This window comes from Mizuhopecten yessoensis, unplaced genomic scaffold, assembly GCF_002113885.1.
Source record: "Mizuhopecten yessoensis strain PY_sf001 unplaced genomic scaffold, ASM211388v2 scaffold10185, whole genome shotgun sequence".
Classification (NCBI taxonomy): domain Eukaryota; kingdom Metazoa; phylum Mollusca; class Bivalvia; order Pectinida; family Pectinidae; genus Mizuhopecten; species Mizuhopecten yessoensis.
In genome coordinates, this window is record NW_018408421.1 from 71,154 (window position 1) to 92,804 (window position 21,651).

A 21,651-nucleotide genomic window follows, 5' to 3' on the forward strand; every position below is an offset into this window, starting at 1 on the left:
AATATAAATAAACATGACGGCTGCTGAAATATCGCTGGGCATTGTGAGATTTGACAATGTCATTGTAAATTTATGTGCAAAGTTAAAAATGAAATAAAAAACTCTTTTATTACAACGAAAACAAGACCAAGTTCTGCAATATCGTACAAATGCACATCTGTTGAAATCACCAATGCCGGCAATGGAAACAATTTTATTGCTCATGCAATTTATCAGAAATATCGTCTGTTACACTGCACTGATCAACAGGGGTTCGTTACAAATGTCTGAAATACACATATTCTATAGACCTACTGACACATATGTTACAGACCTACTGATANCGTGGAGGGCAAGGTCGGATTTACGGTGTTCACTGTATTTATCCATGCGCTAAATTTGTTCCGGAGAAAAATCGAAACAATTTCAAATCTAACTTTCTATTGATAAACTTAAATCACCGTATAGACACATCATGCGCAATTGTATTGTGGAATAACATTGAAGTGTTTGCCAATCAGCACGCGACAAACACGCTGTTCAAACTATTGAACGAAATCTTGTGGACAGTCAATAAGGCGGGCATTTTGAATTTTAAATATAAATTATAAGTTAAAAAACCCATAAAAGGCAGAGAAAACATAAATATAAGTATTGAACTGTTTTTGTATGGTATGCTAGCGCGCATTATGTTGTTTGCCTGCAAAGCTGCGTCATTCAAATAGATCATAAATACAATACAAAAACAGTTCAATGCTGAAATATAAATGTGTAATGTCAATATATGATATTACTTTGCTCAATAAAGGAGAAAATCTTGTACTGCTTTATCACTGTTGATGCATAATATAATACTACTATGTCGTTTAATTGTAAAGTAACATATATAAATCATTTCCCCTCCATGAATACTTCTCTGTTTTGAAGATACATCCAAATAATTTAAATACTCTTGTAAGAGTATACACATACAGGTAAACTTCTTCCTTTATCCCTACCGCCCTATCACTAATTGGCTACATAACTCTAACTGACCAATAATATACATTCGCTACCGACTCAATCCTACCTGCGCGATCGACACAATACAACAATAGCGTACTCCGTGGCATCGCTGGGTATATAGTTATTGACCAAGTATAGTCAACCTAAACACACTATAACATATAGGCGACTTTTACATACACATACAAAAAGAAAAGTTAGTTTGAAATTACAAAAATGAATAACAGATGACCTGCCCACACAACGATTACGCGTCATAATTAAAAATGTGTGGCACATACGTGACTAGTGAGGTTTATCATACAACTTTCTGCCATACATGTGTCAAATGATCCAGTAATTATATTGTATTATTGTATCTAGTACACGATAACCATACAACTGTATGGCAAATTTGGGTGTCTAGTGAAAACAATAGCCGTACAACTGTGTGGTACAAGTGGTTTTTCTAGTGCTAACAATAGCGGTACAGGCGGGTGTCTAGTGAAAACAATAGCCGTACAACTGTATGATACAGGCGAGCGTCTAGAGAAAACAATAGCTATACAACTGTATGGTACAGGCGGGTGTCTAGAGAAAACAATAGCCATACAACTGTATGATGCAGACGGTTGTCTAAATGTAATAGCCGTACAACTGTTGGGTACAGTGAGTGTCTTGTGAAATCAATAGCCGTACTCTACGGTACAGGCGGGTTTTTAGTGCAAACAATAGCATGCGTAAAGTGGGCCAATAGTCGTATGTCGGTGTAGGAATATGTCTACTTATATATTATAGAGAAGTTTCATGCATGCGTGTATGCGTACCGGAGTCAAGGTATGTTGGTGTACTTACCTTCTTGTGATAGCGCGGATTTTATACCGACTTTAAAGTGCTACCACTGCAATGGCCTGTCGAAGGCTCCAAGCACAGCATTCCGCTCTGTCACGTCTTACTGACAACGGGTGAACCAGTTGTTGTCGTTCCCTTAAATACTGAACGTCAAGCAGGGAATACCAACTTTCATTTTCAACGTTCAACACTAAAGCAAAAGACAATATGATGACGGGTACCTAGGGAGACATCGCATGAAAGAGAACGTAGATATTAAAGAACTACAAGGCACATGTCGAGGAAATGTTAACACAGCGAATTTACCCTACACAACACATATATACATGTACATATATTTGTAAACTGCATTATATTTACAATACATATAAAGTACTCAGAAGTGTATAAACCTCTTTTTTCTATGTATGTCACTTGTGTGAAAACCGTGGTTTACCACATCAAAAATTACAAAAGAATGCCAAATAATGCTATTTTCGACCCAAAATTTGACCCCCGCAACTAGTATTTTTTTCCCTAAGTTCTGTCTAAAATTAAAGATTACCTACTTGGTTGCAGAATTATCTGGGCCCTAGTAAAGTTGTACAACTTGATTTTTTGCAATTTTGCGTCGTGTGCTGTTGTCAAACTTTTACCTCCTGTAAAGCTAGCTTTTCATGTGTAGGCACCCTTTCTGATTATGGCCAAGACTTTATTCTCGAAGCAAACCATTTTTTTTTTTTTTTTTTTTTAAATGTGAAGCTCACATAGCCCACTTCATCATGCTTATACCAATTTTAATAAAGTTTTTTTTTTTCATTTTTTTTTTACATATCATTATACAGGGGTAAGCCATTTAACAAAAATTTCACCCATGGCCACAACCCTCTACTGTATACTGCTAACTGAAGTAACTGTAGCGCATTTGGAATCTCAGTCGATTTATATCAAATTGAGGTACATGGTTCGATTCCTAGTCTAGCGCCATTCATTTGTTTTCATTAAGGACAGTGATGATGATTTGAATTAATGTCATCTTTATAAATAAATGCTTTCAAGCAAGAGTCTCGCAAGGTATGTTTTTTTTGTAGAAATGATTCATCAAAGATGTAGTTAAATTAGAATTAACATCTTCCTTTCTTTCGAATTCTTTAATCTAAAGGATGACTGCTACCTGCAACATATACACATAACATAATGACGTCTGCCCCGGAATCTGACCTGTGCACCATAGGCCAGTTGGATTATCTATCCACGATCACCACATAGTCCTTGCCATTGTAAGTGAAGTAGTCACTGCAGATCATCTGAAATGGGTAATCTGGTGGTGTTATGTCTGATGGGGGCTGCATCGGGTTTGACCTAGCCATTTGGTGGCAATGAGAACATTGGTCCCTTATTCTGGCAATGTCAGCTGTGATGTCGGGCCAATACACTGAGTCTATGACACTTGCACGCATATCACTGACACCTTGGTGGGTAACATGTAGTGCATTAAGTGCATGCTTTCGGAGTGCAGGTGGGATAACCACGCGTTGACCCATAAGTAACACACCATCCACCACACACAGACTGGCTGCAAAGCGATGATAGGGACGTAAATCAGTAGATAGCTCTCTGCAATCTTCAGTAAATCCAGCCTCTATGTGGTGAATGAGGTTGACGAATTTGCTGTCTGATGCAGTAGCTTCTCGAACCATGTCCCATGTAACGGTAACAACAGCAGTAGTCGCTGCTGCAACAGTGAATGTGTCATCAGTCATGTCCTATGCTGGAAAAGGCTATTTAGAGTGTCATGCAATGGGATAGATTTGTTGTCATCCATATCAAGGTCCAAAGTTTCGCCAGGAAATTGTAGGTGCTCGGGCGCGGAGGCAGGGTGTCTAGAAGTAGCATCCGGACCTTAGTTCTTCTTTCAAGGAACATGTACAACTATGAACCTGTACCAAGAGGTTTTTCCTTGAGGTTAAGAAGTCGTCTGTTACTAATTATGTAAGTGACCTATCATTCAGGATCTGAAGAAGTGGCTTATGATCCGTGCCTATGAGTAGATCTTTGCATCCTAGCACGTTATAGCGAGTCTGGTGGAGTGAATAGACAATAGCCAAGGACTCGCCTTCAATGGGAGCATAGCGGCTTTCAGCAGGATATGTAAACCTGATGCCAACTAAACACAGCTTCCAACCATCAGGGCAGCAGGCAGGAGTCTTAGCAGTACACTGGCAGTACTTCTGCATCAAGAAGGACCCTATTCCATCAACGGACCAGTCAGTAGCCAAGCAAGTCGGTCGGTCAGGGTCAAACAGACCCACCCCTTCCAGCATCTCCTGTATGATGACTTCCTTGGACTGATTGAATAGCTGGTCCAACTCATCTGTCCAGACAAACTTTGTAGACGGTTTTAGCAGAGTCCGAAAAGGTTTCTTCTGTCCTGTCCTGGCAAAGGCGTACGCACCCTGGTTAATAAGCCCGAAACATGCCCTGGCACCAGTGATATCATTTGGTGTGGGGAATTTTCTGATAGAATCTAGGAATTTAGCACTAGGTCGAATGTTTGTTTGAGTGATTGTTAGTCCTGCAAAGTCAACGGTGTCCTGGGCAAACTGAAACTTCTTTGGGTTAAGTTTGATGCCATTACGAGCACACAGGTCAAACCATTCACATGCTTAAAAGATTGCCGCTTCAATAACGCTGCCCACATGCAGGTATCATTCACGCACTAGACCTTGAAAATTGGAAGGTATGACATCAAAGCGCTGGTTGTAAGCATCACCGCTAGCGATTAGTCATTGTGGGCCACTTTGTACCTATATCGCCCCCATGGCGTGATGAAGGTCGTGATATGTCGATCGTCTTCTTAGATGGACACAGAGTGGTATCCATTCCAGGCGTCTGTCACCGTTGTTCTCGTACCTTGAGGAACACGGTCTGCCAGATGGAAGGGGCTAGGCACATTATGGGTCTGGCGGACAGAATGACGATTTTGTGGTTGTAGATCTACAGTACGACGTGGAGTGTCGTCAGCTTTCCCAGTCACAACCATCCTCGAGCACCATGTTGTAGGAGTATCTGTACTGACGCGCTCAAGTACACCGATGCAAACATCCCTCTCATTATCAGCATATACCTTATCCTGCCAGTTAATTGGGACACGTACTGGCTTGTGAATTGCCACCGGCGTCACTTTCGGATCAACATCGAGTTGTAAGAGTCAATGGTTGATGCTCACAGATATTGAAGGTTGTGTAACCATAATAGTCAAGAAGTCAATCTCTGAGAGCTCCTATGTTCTATTCTGTGGCCCGTAGTCCTCTGGGTAGCGTATTTAGCAGTGATGGGGGGTTCCGTTTGACGCCTGGGTCAAGAACAAATTATCTCGTCAGAGTCCTCAACTGAGGCGTTGACATCCGTAGGCACATTGGGGAAGTTTGTGGGAATGACCCCGAGATATATAAGCGCTTCCCTGCATGGGAAGGTCTTTTTCATAGTGTCAGATACATAGCAAAGTAAGCGTGTTGACCGTGTAGAGTTAGTAATGTCTCCCATTACATCAAGGTCTTCTTTTATAGCTCCATGCATGACAGGCTTAACAGGGAGAAGATCCTGTTTCGACATTCCCATAATATAGGCAGATTTCAGGGGTATAATCGAACTCTGATACCCTGTGTCAGTCACCATAGATATTCTAACTGATTTCAGTTTTGACGTCTTCAGCATGGGGTGTTCAAAGTTGGTGTGATCTTCTGGCAACAGTGTCATGTTAACCGACCACATGGAGGGGGGGGGGGGGGTGGGGGGGGACACAGTGCTGTGCACAGTTGGTCATACACATAACCGGCTTTACCAAAGTTTGTGTCCTTAGATGAAACTCCTGAAACATGGCCTATCGAAGAATTCCTGCGACCCGTACCCTGACAAGTTCTGGATGAGGCATTACGGTGACCGCAATTACCACAGGTTGTGCACTTGCTACAGGATGTGGTGAAGTGTCCTTCCCTTAGCGCAATTAAATGTGGTCCGTGAGCTGTGCTACCGCATGCCCAGCATCTCGCTCCAAACAATGTGGGTGGCTTGGGGTTGGCATGAGTAGCACACATGGCACCTGAGGATTCTCCCACTGCAGACTTTGTTGCTCTACCGTGCTCTTTCTGTGCAGTAAATGACACAGTTTCTTCCAGTGTCCTGTCTGTCTTTGTGTCACCTAGCAAGTCAGATAGAACTCTGGGTCAGCAATACCCTGTACAAGATTGTCCATTTTGATCTCATCACTTTAGTGACACACATGAGTACAATGTGGCACTTTACATGTGGTCCTATACTGGCAGAGTGCAGCCTAGCCGCGGGAACTTGCCAACAATGTCCGAATACCGATGCCAGGAGATTGTGCCTTCTGCTCAGCTTGATGCGATGAACGGGAGCGCTTCTTCTCTAACAGCCACTCTCTTAATAGCAGCCAGGAGATCAGCCTCAGCCATATTAGCTACATAGCACTGAGGGTCACGTTGAACATCTGTCCGTAGATCAGTGTCACAACAGTAGAATAGCGCAGTGGGGAGAACAGTGTCAGTAATGGCCATTCCAACCTTAAACATGTTCCACTGCCTGGTAAAACTGACCATTGGTCCGGGTCACATCCAGCAGAAACAATTGGTGGGTCCAACTTGAGCTTTGGTGGTTTTGGATTGCCTGGGGTGCTATGGACGATCCTGTCATGAATTTGAAAAGTAGCAGTGAGGGCAGCTGCAAATTCGGCTGGTGGGGTCATTGTGAATACGATCTGTTCAGGGTGTCCGAGATTTTCTCAACGTCAACTATTCACAGTCATTGACCTATTGATAGAGCGATATTCAGCTGTTCCAGTACCATTTGTTGCCTTCATACTCGAGATGGAAACTATTAATAAGTAATGTTGGACATTATTCAAGCTATGATGAAACACTATCTACAGATTATATTGACATGTAACTCCTCTTTGGGTTCAATATTTCTTGTATTAAAAATACACCCGAATTTTAAAACATACGGAGCGATATATATATATTTACAATCTGGAATTATATTTTTATAGATTTAACACTATTTCCCGGTCGTATAATTAAGTGTTGCCTCTCTTTGGGTTTCACTATACTAAAAGACTGAGTAACATATACTATTATCGAGTTCTTCCAGAATAGTTTTAAACATTTGCTAAGTGGCCATTGATTTAAAAAACCCACCACACCAATAGAACCACTACAATCAATACTAATATACGGACGCAGTGTGGAAAAACCGTTTTCGATAAACCGATAAGTGGATTGAGAAGGCCATTTCATATAAATATTGACATGTATCATTTTTTCATATTATTATCGACCTCAGTCAAAGGATATAATTGAATAATATATGGCTTTTTCGTCGTCGAAATTCATGTCCAACGTACTCTGAAATATATTAAGAAAAACAAATAAAGGAAAAGTCCCGTTTACCATTACAAATAAGCAAAGTATGTATGATTACACCATATACTATACTATACTATAAATTATTATGAAATGGGAACCGCGACAACGAAAAGTCCAGGTACACAGTAATAATTACAACATGTATAAATATTTTCCCGCCAAAAAAATGCTACAAATTGATTTGAAGAAAACTTTCAATAAGTAGTGATACATATTATGTTCGGGTCATAAAACTAACGTTCCCATTTTATTACAAGAAACTTTATCTAAAGTGTGATCATGGCAAACATGGCACGTGAAGGAGATAGTGACAGACAGTATGGAAGCATCCTAGCCGTGGTATTCATTTATGTATGTCAGGCGACGTCCTCAAGGTTGGACAAGAAGATTTTACAACAAGATTGTGCACAGAATATTGATTTCTGCGTATGAATTTTATCTATAGTTATAAATCACTCCCTGAAAATTAAAGGGAAGGGGAGGGAATCCCAGGTAAATAAACAACTTCCATTGTTAAACAAATGCCATTAGGAAGATGATACCGCTGCCCATTCAGCATACCAGTTAGATAAACATTGCCATTATCATACGTTTTTTTATTGTTATTATCGCATCGCCACTAACGACAAACACTCCCAATTGACACTGACTCGGAAATGACGTCACAAAATCATTTTCTCCATAACTGTTCTGCAACATCGACTGCTTAATGGAACTCTACAGGACATTGGCCTAGGATACATACGATGGAGAGCATGCTACAAATTTGTATTCTCCTATCCATGGTGATTTTGTCCTTTGGTAAGTTGTTTATATACATTCTTGAATTTTATGTTTTAGCAATTGTTTTATCAATTTCGTACATTGCTAACCTCTGTACAATATATTTACGATTTTAATCTCGTTGACGATTCTTTTCATGGCATTCATTTGTAACGGCTCAATAACCGACTCATACTGATTTATATGGCGGTTGTGGTTGACCTAGAAGTCAAAATTTAAAAATAATTCCTGGGATGTAAGAAATGTATAAAAATACTTGAGACAGTTTGTGAACTTATTAGGCAAAACATTACGTAAACCTAACACTCAAACGATATACAATGTATTTACTACTCCTGGTAGGAAAGTTTTGTTTTTAGATATTTGGAGCGGATCTCCATCGACAGGAAACGGTATTTCTAATTCCTGCATTCATTTTATTAATATGTATCTTATAATTGAATTATCTCATTGTTTATGTATATATGTCACATTGGTAACATACTAGCTGTCTCCTGCCTACTGGGCTAGAGCGAAAACAATGTCAGGCGCATTCGGTAGAGCGTCAGGCTAGTAAACAAGATATATCAGATTCGATTCCTAGTGGAGGCAATGAACGCATATAGTGTCCTCAATTGCATATACATACATCTATTTCAATTACTACTCAAGTTGGAATCACTGCAACTACCAAATGCAGCCTGTTCATTTGGCGATAAATTTGACCTGGTTAACATTGCCTGTGCGTAGGATTTTCCGAAGGGAGATAACTAAATTGACATGTTTAAACAAAGAAGATACAACTTGATGAGATTTTACATTTTTATTGAAGCTACACAAGAAATTGATCAAACACCAAAAACGATCAACCAGCAAAATATTATCAGCTTACGGTTTCTAAAACAACGTAGATCTATGTGGTCCCGTCTTATATGAAATGCAGTAGAACAGCCAAATGCCATATATAATTGTTTTCATCCTTTCAAGCCACGTCTGGTTTTCTGTCACTTACAGCTAGTAGAAAGATGGCTGCCGTAGATTCGCAGCTGAGGTTGCGCACCGCGTCTAGACATTATTCTCCCGCGATGACTCGTCAGAAAATTTGAAATCTGATGAAGTCATCAACACAAATTAAATATGACATTTAAAATATGGTTGGTTTTGTGTTTTGTTTTTACGTAATTTTGTTGTATTAAACTATCAACGTATACCATCATGTTGTATGATGGTCCTGCAATGACGGACGATATTATTTTTACTTTACACCAATACGTAGACTTTCACAAGCTCCAGAACCTATGACAAAATATCTGAATGAATATAATTTAAAAAAAACCCACACACGTTGATTGAAATATAAGGTTTGAATCTTGCCTTTGTCAATTTTATTGGATGATGAATTGAATTGGTCTTGAAACAGATCCGACATGAACTGCTTCATTAAGCGTCATACTTTCAAGTGAGTAACATATACGTGACTAGTGCACTTTATATTATAAAACGTTTTGCCATATATGTGTTAAGTGGTCCAGTATTTAAAAACATATTTCATATTAATGTGCTGAGTGAACCAATGTTGTAATTGATTTACCAACTCGATGGTACAGCTGGCTGTGTAGTGAAATCGATAGCCGTACAACTGTCGGATAACATGTGTCAAGTGTGTCAGTAGTCGTATATCTGTAGAAATGTCATTATAGAGAAGTTCAACACCATGCACACGTTCTCATTTGACTCAAAACATTTTTAAAAAAAATATCCTTAATTAACCCAATTGTAAGGAATCAATGAAGGACCTCATTTTCCTTCGAGGTAAACATAAGGGGTTCCACTGTGGTGTTTCGAATATAAAGTAACCTTTCTCTTATTTCGTTATGGAAGTAAATATAGCGCAACTTGACCAGGACACCTTCATTGATCATGAGACTCAGTTGGTTACATCGACAGTAGACTTATATCGATGTGAATAACAAGCTCCTAGTCTCAGTTGGTGACATCGACAGTAGACTTATATCGATGTGAGTTACAGGCTCCTAGTCTCAGTTGGCAACATCGACAGTAGACGTATATCGATGTGAGTTACAGGCTCCTAGTCTCAGTTGATTACATCGACAGTAGACTTATATCGATGTGAGTTACAGGCTCTTAGTCTCAGTTGGTTACATCGACAGTAGACTTATATCGATTTGAGTTACAGGCTTCGACTCCGAGTCTAGTTCCGTTATTTACTTTTCACTCAGAACAGTGTTGTTAATTTCAATTAATTTTGTCATCTTTTCGATCAGAAGTCTCGCAAGGTATGATTTTCTTTTCAGAAATGAATAATCAAAGTTGTAGTCATGTCAAAAGGTTTCCAATGTATATTCAGTTTTGGTAGCGGTACGGGGATCTTTAAAAAATGTTACCCATATAAAAGTAATTTAAACGTTTCAGCTGGATGTGGTCCTTGTCAATACGACCTGGTGACCGGACCATACGGCGTGTCCGACGATGCAATCACAGCGTCAACTACTTCTCGTGATTGTCCTATAGAGAAAGCCAGATTCAGCAGTTCCAGAAGCTGGTGTCCCAATTATTCTGGAGTCGGACACTTTTTACAGGTAATGCTGGACATAATTTACAGGTAATGCTGGACATTATTCAAGTGATGATGAACATTATTTACAAATGACATGAAACTTTATTTACATATAACTCCCCTTTTGGTTTCAATAGTTCTTCTAGTAAAAAAGTTTTAAATCATACGTAGCGATATATATATATTAACAATCTGGAGTTTTTCAAGAATGTTTTTTGTGTCTATTTAGCACTATTTTCCAGTCTTATAAGACATTATTTACGTATAACTTCCCGATTAGTTTCACTATTTATTTTAGTAAAACACTACGTGATATATAATATTAACATTCTTGACTTATTCTAGAAAAGTTTTAAACTTTTGCTTAGTGACAATCAATTTACAACAACAGATGAAAAAACCTACTGCAACAATTACTAAAATACGGATACAGTAAGAAAACACGTTTTCAATAAACCAATAGATGGATTCAGAAAGCCATATTAGGTAAATATTGACAATGCATCATATGGCTATTTCGTCGGCGAATTAGGTATAATGAAATTCATTTCCAACGTGCTCTGAAACAAATGTGAAAAAAAACAGATAAAGAGAAGATATTTTAAAAATCCCCGTTTTCCAAATAAACAACATGTGGTTACAACAACTACTTTATATTTAAACTAGCATTTAATGGGAACCGCGGCAGAATCAATTCCAACTACATGTACCAGGCTACGGCCATTTTAGTTCATGGTGCATCATTATAAATGCATTTGTATTTAATTATAATGGTTCCTTGTCGTGCACAAACACAGGTGGAGTTTCGATCAGTCTCAATGCTGAAGGCAATACAGACTAAGGGAAGGGAAGACAATAGTCAGTGGGTGTCTTTGTACAGTGTCAACATCAGTATGGACGGAATCACCTGGACATCCTTATCGAACTCTACAGGCGATGTACAGGTAACAATGCCCATTTAAGGTCATGCGCAGCTATGCAAATCTACATATGGTTGAGTTGTTCTGTTCTTCTAAAGTATAGATTTTTTAGAGGAAAATAATTTCATAATTTAAGCTACCTTCATTGAGACTATATGAAATAAAAATGAAAACTATACGAAACTTATACACCTAAGTTACAATTTCAAAATGTATGTTGACAATCATTTGTATTTTAATTATGCTAGTTAATTAATCCAAAGCAGAGCCAATGAAAGTAGTCTCAGTGTTAAACGTTCTTGCAAATGATAAGGTCACATGAAGGCGGTTGTCAGGGGAGACAGTGCCAAAGATGAAAGTGCACGTAAGACAGTCTCCGAGAAACAACAATATTTTGCAGAAAGAAGGGGGGCGCAGTGGCCAAGTGGTTAAGGCGTCTGACATTCTGCTACCACTAGCCCTCAACCACTGGGTCGCGGGTTCGAGGCCTACGTGTGGCAGTCGCCAGGTACAGGCTTTCTCCGGGTAGTTCGGCTTTGCTCCACCACCAAAACCTGGCACGTCCTTAAACGGCCATATCAGTTAATAGGACGTAAAACACAAACAAACCAAACCTGCAGAAAGTCCCCAATTAGTTGCCACTTATGCCGGTATACCAGGGGTTTCTCCTCTAGCTCAAGGCTATGTACATTTTTGTTTTGCCAACAATAAAGGAAGTAGATCAAGCAGTAGCCAATGTACTGACTTGCAAATGTTCCAGGTTTCCAACGTTTTCCAAAAGGAAATGCTAAGATACACCACAGGGAAAAAATGAGTGGTCGTTAGGGATATGTGTCAAGTAAAAACGCCTGACAATGCCTCTATGTTCGCCTTGGTGTTGAAGCGTTCGCCCGAGCGAGGAAGACTATGGACTCTGCCCCTGACCGAGACACAACATAAGTCTGTAAAAATAATTGTAAGGATAGATTTACCAGGGTGCATCCGGAAAGCCATGAGTTAGGTACTCCGAAGGAGGCATTCAACCTGCTCTATCGCACAGAGTCAAATACACAAACATACTGCCTCCAGCACCCATGTAAACGTTGCACCCATTACAGAACGACTGACTGTTCCTGTTAATAAGATGCTGATTATTCATTTACAGTCGCCATTTGGTCGACAGACGATAAACAATAATCACTGTCGTCATGCTTTATACGAGATGTTTATTTCAATAAATAAAATCCTCCAATCTGTCGACATCGCTGGTCAACAAATTCAATCAGCAATTGACAGATTTACAAACGCTATTTTAAGTCACCTTCCAGAGTAGTTCAACGGAACATTCTGACTATGAGCCTGACTGGTTTTAAGTAGATTTAGAAATAGAATAAATCATGTTTGTTTGTCTGCTAGCAACTCATTTATTACATGTAAAATTAAAGTTTTGTACCCTCATTCGACAAATGAAATCATTGCGTTGACCACTTGTTTAGATTTGCATTGGAGGTTTTTGGAAGTGTTGGTCTGTTGGAAAATAATATATGCAAGCGCATGATATATCGCCAAACAAAGCATGGCTATTAACCGATGGAAAGCTTCGTAACATCGAGGATGTGGTAGATTTAAGAGTAATCATGGGCTCACTATAATAATGATATAGGATTAAGTATCCTCCCTTCTTTATAAAGGTGTTTCCCGGAAACTCCGACAGAAATACAGTCGTAACCAATGCACTAGAAGGAACTGTGATCGCCAAGTACATCCGGGTTATATCCGTCTCTATGCATTCCCACGGATCAATGAGACTGGAGGTTCAGGGCTGTCCGTACTCAGAAATAAGCAGTATGTATTCTGTCATCAGTGTTGACATAATGCAATTACTAATGTTTAATTATATTTTTTTTTTGCGCTCTTTCATTCGTGTTTTCTTGTATTTATAAAATCAATCATAGTTTAATCTCCTGCATACGCTGAACATATGCAGCACATGTACATGTATATTGATTTTCGAACTCAAGTTCATTTTCTCAATTTGTTTTTCTGCCAAACTGTTTTATTCTTAATGACATTGTACTGTTTTTGTGATTTTGAAATTCTTTATCAAATTAATTGAAAAAAAAAATTGTTTTCTTTTATCAATGAGCTTGCCAGGTACTTACCTAATGTAAATGTTTCTATTTTCCATTTTGACATAATACATAAGTATTCCATTTGAAAAAAAAGGAGAAAATTTACTTTGCTTTTGTACTTTTTAACAAATTTTGAAATCAAATTTAATATGTTGACAATAATATTGCTTTTTCAAAAGCCCCCCCCCCTCCCCCCCCACACACACACAAATTAAAAACCCAACCCTGCTGGGGTAGGTTGCACAATATTGATGTTACTGATTTTGCGTGAAGAATAATAGAATGCCATGCTTTGTATGATGGGACAATATGTATTTGAACAGGTACATGTCATCGCTGGGGAGCCAAGCTTGGTGCCACTGGGGACGTACTTTCTATTATCCTGGACACGGACGAATCGAACCAAGGACTGTGTGGCTTGAAGTGTTACAGACAACCGGAATGCGACAGTTTCCTGTTTGACGTTACGTCTGCGCAATGTAGATTACTTAAGGGGTCAGTGAATGGGTCACAAATCACGGTTGACCTGGACGGGGTTTGGTATTTTGTGAAAATATGATTGTCAACACTTACTATTTGACGTCATTTCCGCATGCACTTTGTCTCACAATGGGCATGTCATCCTTGTGAATTGTTTTTTCCTTTTGTCAGTTGCGGGTTTGAGATGATATCCCAGTTATTTTTTATATTGATGTGTTGATTGTGTTCGAATGTGCGTAATTTATTTCGATTTTCGAATGTGCGTAATTTATTTCGATTTGCCTATTTTATTTTCATGGACACCATGTATTCAAGGCATTCGAGTTTGATTCTTGTATTGGTACGTAGCCTTCGTCTTTGTAACGTTAGATGAAGAAAACAAATACTTACTATGTAATATCACGTATGATATCCCAGTAAGTTGTTATATTGATTTTGTCTTACTGTAACAAAATTCATGTCATTTTTCATTATTGTATCACAGCTACGTACTGTATGGAATCGTGTTTATTTCACATAGCTGGCTATGGAGGATAGAAATTCCTCTCAATTGGAAGCTGTGTCAAAAATAAATTATGTTACATGGACATGATGTGACAATGCGAATAATTTAAATACACGGGGAGTTTGACGACTTTTTTAATGATCATTTCATTTAAAATAGAAATAACTATTATACAGTTATTTTTGAAGTTGATACTGAACTTTTTTTAATTTTTACCAATGGTATAAAGTATTTATTATCGGTAAAGTATTGAAGAACGCAATACTCTGCCACAATAGGACGTCTAAACACACACCGATAAAATAAATTCGTAAGGTATAAAATTATGAAAACAACTCCGTTGCATTCGTTTACAAATAATAAATGTTTCCCGTTTTGTTGTTGTTGAAAGTAAGAACTCTCGTTAACTATCTAACCACCTTGGGAGAGACGGCTCACATGCGCTATTGTTCTGACAACGGCTCAGTCCCATCATCATTTTTTGTAGCGTTGCCAGTTATAGATGTTGAAAATCACTGATGAAATAATTTTTGCTAATGTTAATTTTTTGAATAAAAGAGGTTGGAAATTGTTTAATGATATTTGTTTTTCATCCCGACATCTGTGTGTGAACGAAAATGTATCTTTGACAGTATCTTCAAAATGAATCATTAGTTTGGAAATATAAATGTATCAAAGTTTAACTTTATACCCAATGTAGGTTTCAAACGTGTTGCACGTATGATGGACGATCTGATCATCTTCGCATTAAATGACTGTTTTATGCACGTCGTCGCATCATGAAATACATTTTTTTTTCAGGAATAGAACGGAACGTTTAGGACCACAATGAAATATCATAAAACAACATGAAGTGTTTGCAGCGGAATGGGCAAATATGGACACAATTGTATTGCAAAAGCTTTGAAGTTAACGGGGAGTTTTGTTAGTCAAATTTGTTTACCGTAGCGTTTAAAAGTCTGTACGGAATTTGAAAGGAACACATTTTGATGGCTCGGGACAATTTCACTGCAAACTGTAAAAAGGAGAAGCAGTGTCCTCGATTTTAACAAAGTAAGAAAGAGAAATAGGAGAGCTGCTTTGTGAAGAATTGTTTTTTAAAAGCAATGATATGTATCAACCTCCGTCGATGCGAGGAGATGAGGATACGCCCACGCAGCCCATCCAACAAAGCTAATACCGGTACTATAGTAAACTATAAAAGTAATTGGAACAAACTTATAGCAATTTCGTAAATAGTGAGAATATTACAACTTCAGTATTGAATGTGATATCTAAAGATAGCATTACAAAGCGTTCTGAGGTTTCGTGATTTTGTTTACATCTATGTTTAATTGAGTAAGAGGAAAATTGAAGATATTGTTGTTATTCATTTATCTAAAATTGAGACTGCAATAAAACATCGATCAATAAAAAAAAATAAAAAAAAAACCCGATGAATTTTATTGTATACCATATACTTGTTTGTTGTATCTAGTGCGATATATCTATTATATACTACACGCATTATTCAGTGTTTACGTAAGAAGTGACAAAAAAAAAAAAAAAGCGATGACGGCATACACAAAAGGTATATGTTCATAAACCTAGGAAAAATATAAACACATATGTATACTGCCGCGAAGAAAAAAACAAAAGGTTGCTAGGCCTTTGGCATTAATTTATCACCATAGAGCGTCTTGTCAGAAGTTTGAGGGAGACCCGGAGCGTTCCCGACCGGCCGATATCTGGACGGTAACATCTGACCTGGCAAGTTAACGGCTGTAAATTCACCAATACTGATATGTCTGTAGATCTCAGTTTATAGACTAGTTGACCCAAATACACGAATTTCTAAATTATATTTTTTGTTTATATTTGATATTGTATTCACGTCCCAAATAACCAATCTTATTCATTTTTAATTGTTTATTAATTAATGCGGTACTACGGCCAAGAACTTCAATGAACAATCATTTTTTTCCAGTCACAACTTTACTAAATAATAAATAAGATCTGAAAGAAACATGTAACTTGTGGAATTTTCTCTAATGAGATAAAATTATAATAAACTATGTTAGACGTCGTATAACTGGAGCGAAAAGATGTAACTAAGTCAGACTATGAGTATACCCCTAACGGTATATATCTTACCAAGTGAGTTACACAGACGCTTGTAGATCAAGGTGGTCATGTCCCACAAAAATTATATTCAAAACGAAACAAGAACACTGACAGGTCTTCAAGGGCCCGTCATGTGATTGACCAAATATATCCCCAATTTTCTCTGAGAAATGTTAAGCAATCATATTAAGTTATGAAGTATTGGTAATATAGAGGTTCCCCTACGAGTGATGGTTGGTTATCATGTTTATCTAACCCGAGTTAGTTAATTTTCATATTGAATAAAGACACGAGGTTTGAAAAATTAACTAACGAGAGTTATACAAACACGAGAACCTGCCATCACAAGTTTGGGGTCGTTTTTCTCCCATAACGTTCATATTTATATCAGGAAGGCCATGTTTCCATTGAAAACTTCCGATCGAGGATGACGTCGCAAATTATTGTTACGTGACGTCATAACTAAAAAAGTTGCCAACAATTTGAAGTTAAGGGTTTCGATTCCTAGTTTATCCCATTGGCTTTGTATTCATTAGAACACTGTTAATGATATATTTTGTTAATTTATCATATAATATTAACAAAAACCCTGAATGGTATGGTTTTATTTGAAAACATAAAATCTTTCAGCAGGATGTGGTCCTTGTGAATACGACCTGGTGACCGGACCCTTCGGTGTGTCCGACGAGGCAATCACAGCGTCATCTACTCACAGTCACTGCCCTTTAGTAAAAGCCAGATTCCGCAGTTCCGGTAGTTGGTGTCCTCTTAATACTGGTGGTGGACACTATTTACAGGTAAGATTGGACGTTATTTACAGATAACACTGGCCATTATTTACAGGTTATACTGGAAACTATTTACAGGTTATACTTGACACTATTTTCAGGTTATACTGGACGTTATTTACAGGTAATACTGGACGTTATTTACAGATAACACTGGCCACTATTTACAGATTATACTGGACAGAATTTACAGGTAATACTGGACGTCATTTGCAGGTAATTCTAGGCACTATTTACAGGTAATACTAGGCACTATTTACAGGTAATACTGGACTCTGTTTACATAATATACTCACTAGGACCACTTATCACTACTAAAAGTATGAACGAATTAAGCAAACTCGTTTAACACCAATAGGTGGATTCAGAAAGCCATGCAATGGAAATATTGACAAAACATCATATGATTGGTTATTTTGTTATGTATTGATGTCTCATCAGCGGTTAAAAAGGTGAAATGAAAAAGTCCGAGTCAAAAGTGTTCAAAAAACATATAAAGCAGTGCAGAAATCAGGGAAAATATCAGTGAACACCCCTCTAGCATAAAAAAGAGCGACATCTGGTTAAAACTAATAATATAGTTTGAAACTAGCATTTCATGGAAACTGCGGCAAAATCAACTCCCGCAACAATACTACGGCCATTTTGGTTGTGTGAAACATCGTTTATTGTAAACAGTGTATTCTACTATTCTACAATGGGCGGATTGGTCGAGTGGTTAACACTTCGGCCTTCCACGCAGGCTGCCGGGGTTCGATCCCCAACGTCGTCGCACGTATGGAATATCAGAGAAAGTGTTTTTCTCCTACCAAACAACTCCAACAACCCGAGCGGAGTATACAATGTTGATGTTGCGGTATCTGTGATGTAGCATTCAAGTGAGGTGGCACTATAAAAGATGTCGTTGGAAGCACGGTCCCACTACAAACAGCACACAATACATATCCAGCACACATGCAGTCATACACACATAGGGAGATATTAGCCAGGTGGCACAGGACTAGTAGTTGGCACCCGATAAAGCAGCTCCTGCGAATTTCTCAAAAATTGTATATATTAATTGTACATCTAAGTACTGTTAAGCGCTTAAGAGTGCCTTATGTTAGCTAGATAGGGCGCTATATCAAATGTTGTATAGTATGTTGTATATTAATAATATGTGTCTTCTTTTCCAAAACACAGATTGAGTTCCGATCTGTCTCATTACTGAAGGCCAATGGCCCATGGATCGATGAAGTTGGAGGTACAGGGCTGTCCGTACACGGAAATAAACAGTATGTATTCTGTCTTCAGGATTTACAGTATATAATAACTAATGTTTCTAAAAAAAATCAAGTTTCCGTTCATAAAAAATCTTACATCAATTGTTTTCCGTTTTTTTTTAAACTTGCCAGCAAGGTATTTTATTTGAATTTAAGTCGCATTCACGAACACAGCAAAGTTGGTTGAGGTTTTAATTAGCTAGCATTTTACCTGTTTTGCCAAAATATATTCCAAAATGTGAAAGAGATATCATTGCATGTTGACAATAAACTTTGATGTGTAAATTAAGAGAATGGGTCAAATTGGTTTCTATTTGTAAATGAGAATGGATTATTAAATTTGACCTATATTTGTATTTTGGGATATCATTTCAATATAATAAAAACTGAAGTGATGACAATACAAAGAATGCATATAAAAAGCCTCAAGAAGTTGTGAGGCGTTGCTATTTATGGCAGTAAAATAAGTTTTATGTAAACTATCAACGTTTGAAAAGTCGAACCCATATGGAAATTAATATAAGCTAATGCTCCACTTTTATACACTGTATGTGTGTTAGTGTAATTAGGTACGCCATGGTGCGGTATGATACTGAAACCATTGATTCTATGTATACAGTAATGGGATGCCAAACAAACGGTTAAGATAAAAGAGGAAATGACATTCGTGTTGATTTTAATGTTACCCTTGACATAAATAATTTACTTAATTGATACCTAATATGAGACGTAACTGAACAGGTACTTGCCATCGGTGGGAAGCCAAGCTTGAATCCACTAGTGACGTACTTCCTATTCTCCTTGACGCAGACGCATCGAACCAAGGAATGTGTGGCTTAAAGTGTTTCAGACAACCGGAATGTGACAGCTTTCTCTTTGACTTCACTTCCGCTCGATGTAGATTACTAAAGGCGACTATGGATGGGTCACAAGTAACGGTCAACCTGGACGGTGTTTGTTATTTTGTGAAAATATAAATGCGAATGCTTTCTATTTGACATCATATAATGCCTACTACAGTGTACTAATAGGTAATTGTCAACGTACATAACTACTTGATGAATTTGTTGTGACCTGTTGTTGGTAATGTTGCGGCTGTTTTTTGTCATGATATTTGAGGTTTGTTTGCGCATATGTATAAAGTCTTACACCTGGGTAAAGTTGTTTACTTACAATGTGTTTATTGTGTCACCTAACACAAATTACACCAGTTAGGTGTAAAACCTGACTGTGTCTTACGGTGATAAACTTCTCCGATTTCAATAGAAGCGAGGTAAAATAGAGAATTCGCTCTGTGAAGGACAATTTAACAAGGATATGAATCAGCCTCCTTCAATGATGTGAGGACTCGCTCACTCGCGCGCCACGAACAAAGCACTGACAATAATCAATTAAATTTATTAAACCATCAATTTTATAAACGGCTACCTTTATTATTTGCTCTTTCTCTTTGTTATTTTGACTTTAATCTGATATATCCTCATGGACTTGAAATCGTATGTCTTAAGGTAACAGCCCCAACTAACACGGTAGACATGTCACAGTTGACTTTTGACAGGCAATACTACAACACTCTGTTTTCAGAGATCCAGGTTGATGAATATAACTGGCACATATTATGATCGAAATCTTTATTATATTGGGATATTTGTTTTTTTTGTATGGCATGAAGGTCATTTTTTATAATGACTTTTGTGCCCTGATTCTCGGTGTTATATCCATGAAACAGATGAATACATGCGCCATATGTATTTTGGTTACTATAGGGTAACATGGTGTTTTCTTTGGATGATGTATCGAGGATACAGTGTTATTATTATATTGTAAGTTTTTAAAACCCATTTCTACTATTTTCCTTTTGTTCCTTTTCATTGCTGTGATATATTGATGTGCTCTTTTATGCCTATAAGGCGGTTTGACCATATTTAGACATGCTCATGTCTAAATATGTTTAGAAATATTTTAGTATTTTAGTGTAAATGCATTAACGTTACGTTAACGTTAGGACACCATCATTAAGGGGCTTCTTTTTAAAAAGACTATGTGCCTTAAGAAGTAAGTGACAGTCACACCACTTTTGAACTTAAATTAGACGTAACTAATCCATTTTTTAAGTTATTGCTTTTTTCAAATAAGTTAAAGATAAGATATATGTGTGTTTCTTTATTGCCCTACTTTAAAGCCCTGAACCTTATTTATTTTTTGCAGTTTTTCACTAAGCAATGTTGATATAATAAACCAAAGTTTGCGTATAGATTTTATGAAAATCCATGAAGTCTTACCATACAATAACAAAAGTGTGGACAGACGGACAAACAGAGCGATTACCCGCCAAAACTTAGTGTTGCCTTAGCAAAATACATATATAGGTACTATAATAATTCCCAGAATGTAATTGAAATCACACATCGCATGAAAATGGAAAAATGAATGATCAAATCGTTCCGATCGTCGTTTCCATAAACAAGCATTGGATCGTCAGAACATTTTATGAAGTACCAAAGCAACACAATTTACTAAAACTGCAATGTAACGTTCAGATATGGGTATTTTCAATTTGTATGTAACGTTAATGCATTTACACTAAAAAAACAATTAACAGGCCACAGAATAATGATTTTAGTTGTCGAGATATCTGTCGCACAGAACAAATGTTTAAGATTCGTTGTCTAACAAGATATTTCACAACTGTTTTGATTGATAATATAACTTTTCCCTTCTTATACCTCTTCTTTTTAAAAAGACTATGGTGACGTTATTAATGTAGACATGCTAGCGGTAAAACTATCCAAATCAAGTATTATTAGCTTGATGTGTCGCTTCGAATTACGGATAGGTTTTTGTTGATAAAAATGTATTAAACAGATTATCTAACATTATCTTCAGAAATACCAAATATTGCGC

At 37.6% G+C, this 21,651-nt stretch overlaps 1 protein-coding gene across 1 annotated transcript; it reads left to right on the top strand.

The window, feature by feature from the left end:
• The first annotated feature begins 7,936 nt into the window (after nt 1-7,936).
• Nucleotides 7,937-15,149, top strand: LOC110459697 (EGF-like repeat and discoidin I-like domain-containing protein 3). Its single transcript, XM_021512071.1, has 5 exons — nt 7,937-8,039; nt 10,434-10,600; nt 11,376-11,522; nt 13,169-13,322; nt 13,933-15,149. The coding sequence occupies exons 1-5, from the start codon at nt 7,985-7,987 to the stop codon at nt 14,166-14,168; spliced, it is 759 nt and encodes a 252-aa protein (XP_021367746.1). The 5' UTR covers nt 7,937-7,984; the 3' UTR covers nt 14,169-15,149.
• Nucleotides 15,150-21,651: the final 6,502 nt, after the last annotated feature.

Bases quoted from the DNA above. Each gene is read 5' to 3' on its own strand.
- LOC110459697 (XM_021512071.1), top strand. From the start codon at position 7,985: ATGGAGAGCATGCTACAAATTTGTATTCTCCTATCCATGGTGATTTTG. The intron at 11,523-13,168 runs GTAACAATGCCC...TTCTTTATAAAG, and splicing joins ACTCTACAGGCGATGTACAG to GTGTTTCCCGGAAACTCCGA. The intron at 13,323-13,932 runs GTATGTATTCTG...GTATTTGAACAG, and splicing joins TCCGTACTCAGAAATAAGCA to GTACATGTCATCGCTGGGGA.